The sequence below is a fragment of the Solanum verrucosum genome, unplaced genomic scaffold, assembly GCF_900185275.1.
Source record: "Solanum verrucosum unplaced genomic scaffold, falcon-dt-bn FXZP01000041.1, whole genome shotgun sequence".
Lineage (NCBI taxonomy): Eukaryota > Viridiplantae > Streptophyta > Magnoliopsida > Solanales > Solanaceae > Solanum > Solanum verrucosum.
The window spans coordinates 1,461,798-1,469,908 of record NW_026020250.1 but is presented as its reverse complement, the minus strand read 5'-3'; the positions used below and the strand labels follow the sequence as shown (position 1 = coordinate 1,469,908).

At 31.0% G+C, this 8,111-nt stretch overlaps 1 protein-coding gene across 1 annotated transcript; it reads right to left on the bottom strand.

The window, feature by feature from the left end:
• Window positions 1–1,910: 1,910 nt before the first annotated feature.
• Window positions 1,911–6,713, bottom strand: LOC125833063 (protein DETOXIFICATION 53). Its single transcript, XM_049512219.1, has 2 exons — window positions 6,531–6,713; window positions 1,911–3,296 (listed from the first exon to the last, which is right to left on the bottom strand). The coding sequence occupies exons 1-2, from the start codon at window positions 6,711–6,713 to the stop codon at window positions 1,911–1,913; spliced, it is 1,569 nt and encodes a 522-aa protein (XP_049368176.1).
• Window positions 6,714–8,111: the final 1,398 nt, after the last annotated feature.

Here is an 8,111-nt window from a genome sequence, read left to right as displayed (position 1 = left end):
TTAGTGACAATTATTACATATAAATACTCTTTGTAAATATTGGTAAAGTCTATATCGATATTAAATCTAATAACAATTAATTAATGTCGGTAAATATTTTAACATTCCGTGCTAATATGCATATTTATTTACAATTAAAACTATTTTTGTTATAGTGCATAATGAATCTATAAGCATCTGATTTGAATGTGATTTTTCTTGTCAATATCAGTACAAAACGAATTTAAAGGGGATATAAAAAATGTTTGGATGGTTAAAATGTTACATTTAAAGGGGATATAAGTCATCCATAACTTTTATCCAGTACTCATGATAATATAATAAAAAAAATGTTAACACAAATCATCAAAATACTACATATGAATACTTTTTTTTGTTTTTCCATTTATCCACTGATCTTAACAACTTCGAATTTAAGGCATTAAACATTAAAGTTCTTACGCTCCAAACAACGACTTAAACTAGTGTTGAGGCGTGACATATATATCCAATTTTTTAGATATCAAACTCATGTATTAAGAAAACTTATTCGTAGATATCTCTTTGATAACCCAATAATGTAAAATTTTATTTACATCGACAATGTAAAAATAATAATATACATTTATGAATGTTTTCACTATGTCAAGCATTTCACTAAAAACTCACCTTATAAAAAACAATTTTATGAAAATTTATAGAAATAAAATAACAAAAGGAAAATGAACTTACCGGTAAATTTGTAAGTTCTTTCTATTATTCCTTCAAATGGTGAGGATTATTCATATTCTTGACATATAAATTCATTTATATAAGCTGATCATTGAGCAAATTTAATGGATTAATTAGATAAGACAGTTCATTATCAATTAAATTGAGGATGATGAAATGTTTTTTTTTCAAGTAATAGTACAATGAATCATTATTTACCATTTAATATGATTCAATGAAATTATATACTTATCTTTTTTTTAAAAAAAATTATTCATTTGGATAGCTTGAATATTAGTTGGATTGCGACTTTCAATTTCCACAATTCTAGATGGGCTCTTTCTAACCTGGCAAAATGACTATTTTTGTAGAAATAAAACTGAAATATCAACAAGCAAAAAATAATTAGGAGAAGATGGAAAGTTCTTTCCATTTAAGTAGTATAGAGACATTAAATAGCATATAAAATTATATAATAAAAAGTAATTCTACTTTTAGGTAAGAGATAATATGAGCCTTCAATTTTTAAGGGATATTTTCCTAATTAAACTTGAAAATTTTTCATTTATAATATAGTATGATGATGATGATATGGAAAGCAAGAAATTGTGCTTTGTGGGATTACAAGTTACCAAGACATTAGCACTTGATTTTTGTAAGAAAGAATGCAAAATGAGAACTACTTTTGGTATTTCTTAATCAAAGGGTCATTTTATGATAAAGACATGCGGGCATCATGTAATAAATAGTTTCAAAATTAATTGAGGAGAAAATATACACTTCTCTTGTGGTGGCTAATACAAAAGGGAGTTGTGAGTTCCAGTACAAGAGAGAGTTGCTCAGATGGTAAGTATCCTTCACTTCTGATCTGAAGATTGTGAGTTCGAATTACCAAGAAAGCAAAAAAATGGGAGATCCTAGAGAGGGGTAAAAAAAAAATACAAAAAGAATCATGCTCATTATAAACCCCCTACACACGAATGACCATGTTAATAAAATAAACAAAAAATGAAACTTCAAATTGTTACTTTCAAAACGTTGGATTTACGCTAAGATAAGTTAAGTTATTGTTCATGAGCACATGAGATATAATATAACTAAATAAATAAAAATGTGTTCTCTATAACAACTGAACACACAATTTGTGTTTAGACCATGAAAAGAATAATTAGGCCCATACAATTCAACACATGATCATATATAGTATAGTAGTCAATATTTTAAGGTACTAAGTTGGTTCCAACATCATCCTTGTCTTGAGATGCCTTAGTCAAATCCTCTGCCCTTCTAGCCTGAAGTTTCCAATCTGTTTGCAATAATGTATACACCATCATGAGTAGACAAGAAAATTGAGCTGCCACTAGGCCTAACCATAATCCCCTAAACCCAATGTTGAGTTTGAAAGCAAATACACAGGCACATGGTAATCCAACTAAGTAAAATGCTGCTAAATTTATTCTTACACCCATAGTTGGTCTTGCAGAGCCAGTAAGTGCACCACATGCTGCTGTTTGAGGAGCATTTCCGATCTCTGCTAATCCCAGGATCGGAAGTGCTCCTGATATTAACGCAAGAATTTCAGCCTCATTCGTGTATAATTTACCCCATATTGATTTCATCGCGATGGATACACCAAATGCTGTGAATCCCAAAGCCATTGCAACAAAAATACCAATAATAGCTGCTAATTTAGCTCTATCAGGATTACCAGCACCTAATTCAGTACCAACGCGTTGGGATATACTCAATCCAAGTGAAAATGGGAATACATAAATAGTCCCCGTTGTTTGTATCAATATTCCCATAGCTGCTACGCACGAATCAGGGTTGTTTAATAATCCACTCAAGAACAGAACAATCTCATACCACCACCATTCCAAGCAAACGGAAAATAAACTAGGTAAAGCCAAACTCAGCAATGGACGCCACCCTTGAAACGTTGAGATAAATGTAACGCCAGCCCATGGTTTTATCGCCACTTTAGACAACAGCAAGTAAAGAATCAACCCAACGTTCATATTCAACGAGTATAAAACCGATGCCAAGGCAATACCTTTAACATTCAAATTCAAGTATGTTACAAGAAAATAGGTTATTGGAAGGTGCAAAATGGTTGAGCACGTAGCGACTAACGTAGCTGGTGTATTTATGTATTGTGTCCTTAAAAAGGCTCTTAAAGGATTCAAATGAGCACTAGCAAGTAACTCAGGAATGGAGAAAATTAAGTATCCTTTAGCAACTTTTGAAATTACTCTATCTTGGCCAAGTCTAAGGAACACATGTTCGACGTTTAGCCATAGAAAAGTGATTGGAACAGTAACGGCTAAGAGAAGTAAGAACATCTTGAAATATGTTTGGGTTAGAACTGACCATCTTTTAGCTCCATAAGCTTGTGAACATATGGGCTCCATGCCCATACAAAGTCCTTTCATTACAGAATATCCTGTTACATTTGCAAAACCAATTGCTAATGAACCTCCAGCTAACTCTGTCTTCCCCATATGGCCCAAGAAAAGCATAGATATAATGTTCTTTGAAAACAAAAGCAAAGTTGTTAAGGCAACTGGACATGCTATTTTCCCAAGTAACAACAATTCTCCACTCACCTGCATTTTCATCATATCTAAAAAATTAGTTTAAATAAATTTTCTATCCAACTCTAAAAAATACTTGCACAATTATATGGGATTAGGTAGTTATATATAGATAAATAAATCTCTATGATAGGGATTACTTGGTGACTTGGTAAAAATGGTAACTTGTAAATATCACACGTTAAACTACGTACACAATACCTCAAATATGAGGGTCCTTTGAAAATAGTTGATAAGATGTGTGTACATGCTATCCTATGTAATAGGAGGCGAAGCAAGGTTTAAGAGTTTGAGGGTTTTAAATTTCAGTGGAGTTTGAACCCACAACTCTAGCGTGGAGAGCATTTCAACAGTCCCTTCCTTACCACTGAGCCATCAATCAGTTTTGTTAGGGGGTTTACAAGTTAATTTACATATATGCTTATTTAATTACTAATACAAATACAATATATCTACAAAAAAGCTATTGGATTCATCCGAACCCACGAATCCCCACTTAGCTCCTCCCCTGTTTATGTTGCTCGGACTCTTCAAAAATATTATCAGGTGCGTGCATGTCGGATCCGTAAAAAATAGTGCATTTTTGAAGTATCCAACATGAGTGTGACAATATTTTTTGAAGAGTCCGAGCAACTTAGATGTGTACCTTTCCCAAATCCCACCTATGAATTCTATTGGATATATTATGCTGTTGTTGTGGTAGTAAATTACATAAGTAGCAAGGAAAAATTACACTATTAATATATGTAATTTAAATCCAATGAAGAATACACTAAACACAAAGGTAAAATAATTATTTAATCAAAACTTCGATATATATTGTAATGTGACATATAATAAGTGATTATCACCGATCATCTTACATGTCACAAAGCTAAATATACAATTATTTAATATTAAGTACTAAAGTTGGAAATTATTTCCTTTAACCAATTCTTTGAAAAAGAAAAAAAAGAAGGAAGAAGAATTGTATAGAGAAAGCGTGCATAAACCCTGAATATGAGTGCACATAAGCACGTGCCCACATATAAATGCCATCCTTTCTGTTTCTCTTATTTCATTTTTCTCTATATAAATATAATAAAAATAACCTTTCTTTTTGAATAATTTAAGGACTTAAAAATATTTTTTTAGACGTAATAGAAGATTAAAGAAAGAAAAGAAAGAAAAGAAATAAGAAAAAATGTCACTTTTTTTTTTCATTTGATACACTTAATATAAGCAGTTGGTGAAAAGTTAGATTCCACCAAGACTCGTTTAGTTTAATGTCTCTGCACTCATTACCCCGTATGGGTATATCTAAGTTGTTTAATGTGGCAAATGTAAATTTTAGGGCTTTATTTACATTGGCATTCTACAATAAAGAAAAATAAGTTGATGTTTGATACTCCCTTAGTTAAAAGACATAATTTAACTTAACACGGAGTTTAAGTAAATAAAGAAGACTGATCATAAATTAAAGTTATGCTTAATGTATCAAAATGTTATTTCATCTTGTGATCTTAAACATGTCACGTAAAAAGTTGAAATTAAAGTGCTGTCATAATAGAAAGAGAGTCATTCTTTTTTAAACGGAGAGAATATAATATATTACTGAGTACTGAGGGTTCCATTATTTTTGCTTGTACTAACTAGTAGTTCAACATGCTATATTTTAATGAACTAATCTCTATGATTGATGTATTAGGAGGCAGCATGTCTCATTAGGTCTATTTCTCAGTTAGTAGCTTGTTAAAATAATACTTCAACCTAGACAGACAAACTAGCCAATAATATTTATTTAGGTTATTAGAAACAACCAACAGAGTCACTATTTTTTTATTTTTGAAATTTACCTTCTTGTCGATTTCTTTATCCAAAAGAAGACGAAAGAAAAATAAAATTGTCTCATTGTCACATACACTCACATCATTAGTGGAATATCTTTTGCATAAAAACCACAAACACATATAAAGGGTGATTCCAATTAAACTTCCCTATAATTGACAATTACCTAATCGTTAACAGAATCTAGAGATATTATGACAACGATATTACACATACATACACTGAATATTAAACATCTATAATTAACAAAAATAAATAAAAATACTAGGAGGCCCGAAAGAATGGGCAACACGTAGGTTTGATTGGTAATTTTTTTTTTTTTAACACAATATAGTAGACCATCAAAATAATACTAGAGGATATATATATATATATATATATATTTTTGTATATATATATATGTTAAAATTAATACACACAATTTTTTTTTATACAAAAATAGTGTGCAATATGTATGTTTGATTGATAAATAAAAGGATTTTTTTACACTTCCACTATATAATAAACCACCAAAATAATAGCTCACAAATATATGCTTTCTGTATATTAAAATTAATATACATATTTTTATACAAAAATATGGCATATATATAATATATTTGGATAGAGAATGTAATTATTTTTGGTCTCGGACATAATATCTAAGTTCTAACTTTTCCAAAGAGAATTAAGGCAAACATCTTCCTTGAAACCATTTTTTCTTGCATGTATGTTACTCTCATGCATATAACCCCATGCATAAAATAGGAAACTAAAATTAATTTATTTTAACGAAAAGGAAAACACAAAATTCCAATATGTGCACCTTTAAGTAGTATATATATCCTTAAACTTGAAAAGTAAGGCAAGACAAGGAATAATACAGCTACCACACCTTACGTAGAAAGCAATTATAATTATGCTTTTTATTGTACTAATCCCTAGCTTCCAGTCAATTAAAATTCATAAACCAAAAGAAAAAGAAACCCAAAAAATAAAAACACCTAGATATATAATAATAGAGTCTCCTTTATTTTGTGGTGAAGTGGTAACTCCTAAGTATGGAGTCGTCTTTGTTAGGGAGTGCTTTACTTTCTAATGGCACGAATCCGAATTTAGTCGGAATCTGTGAATATCGAAATGAGAAAAAAAAAGGTAGCTTGCTCGTGCTTCTCTCTGGCGTTATTTAAAAAAGAAGCAAATGGAGTTATGGAGCTTTATAACATAATGTTACGTGCGTGCTTTCATGTGTTTGTCTGTGCGTTATGTCTTTTATATTTTCCTTGTCTATGTGTGTCTGACTGTGTTGTTGAATAAATAAAAAAAAAGAATGGTGTGCACCTGAATTACTCTGAGTATGAATAACTCTAAAAAAAATACAAAAATAATAATGAGTTCGACTCTAATATCATGTCAGAAAAAATAAGAAAGTGGTCATACCTCATTCACCGAAACGCGTTGGAAAAGTTGAAGAGTACTACTACGAGAGGAATATGTATGAACATATTCTTCTTCCCTTTGTTTTACCGTCAGCTCGATGTTGGCAGCAGCTGCAGCCATTTCATCACTTGTGATACTTATGATATCATCACTTTCTTCTCTAGATTCATTCATGGTGCACATGACTCGATCAGGATATAAAGACGGTTTTCAATTGACCAATGAGATACCTTAAAACGATTTTCCTAGTAAAAAGGAACAAGAAGAGAAGATGGTATATGGAGAAATGAGAAGTTTGGAACAGGGAATATATATACATACACATTCCTAGCTTGGTCCTTATTTATATACTAAAGTTTGTGAGAAATTATATTATCTTGAGCTCTTACAAGTGACTTTAACAAGCGTTGCAAGGGTAGCCCAGAATGATATATTAGGGACAGGTAAACTATATATTATAAAAATTTCTTGTATTCGTACAACATTATGCGTATTAAGTAAAAAGTAGTCTAATTAATTCTACTAAACATCCACTAATTGAGTGCATTCTTCACTTGGACTCTGGCTTAGCTGTAGGATTAATCTACAATCCTATTTTATACTCCATCTGTTCAAAAGAATGACGTAGTTTGATTTGGAACGAAGTTTAAGAAAAGAAACAAAACTTTTTAATCTTGTCGTTCTAAATTAAAGTTATGTCAAATGTACCAAAATGTCCTTTAATCTTGTACCTTTAAACATGCCACGTGGAAAGTTAAAGTTAAAGTGTTGCCAAAAAAGGAAAGGGGTCATTCTTTTTGAAACAGACAAAAAATAAAATTAGGCCATTCTTTTTGAAACGGAGGGAGTATATATATATAAATATAATTATACATATTTTCCTATACCTTTTTTTTATTATCCCTTGCTTGTCCCCCTTTATGTCTGCATCATCATCGTTTTGACCATGAAACATTCCTCAATATTTTGCTCTTATCAAGAACGTATAACCCTATAGCTGCTTCACTTTAACATTCATCATCTAGTCACTTTTTTCACATAATTTGTTCTTTGTTGGAAAATATGTAAACTCATTTCTCATTAGCAGAGGCAAAACTAGGATTTAAACTTTATGAGTTCTAAATTTTATAATGGTACTTTTAAGTGATAATAACGGAATTTTAAATTTAATATTTATATGTATTTAATGAATTTATTTATATAAGTACATTGTTTGAGCAAAATCTATTGGGTTCGACTGAACTGACATGTAGCCTACTAGCTCCGCCCCTGCTCATGAGGTATGCAAAGCTCTTAGAAAGAGCTTTATAATTCCTAACCTACTTTATCCATGTTCATAAGGTTGTAGTCTGAACTTCTCAATGTTCAAATACAATCGCTATAGACTTCTCCATCTTAAATCAACCTATGTATCGCTCGTAGTTTAGCTCATCGCGTCACTAATTGGAAGCAGAGGCGGAGTTAGGTGAGGGTTCATGGGTTCGGACGAACTCAGTAGCTTTTTCGTAGACTCTATATTTGTACTAAAAAATTCATTAAATACATATGTATATTAAATTGTGAACCCCTAACAACATTGAT

Excerpts from the sequence above, each read along its gene's own strand:
- LOC125833063 (XM_049512219.1), bottom strand. The coding sequence starts at position 6,713 with ATGTGCACCATGAATGAATCTAGAGAAGAAAGTGATGATATCATAAGT. Across the intron at positions 3,297-6,530 it reads AACGCGTTTCGGTGAATGAG|GTGAGTGGAGAATTGTTGTT; the intron begins GTATGACCACTT and ends ATGAAAATGCAG.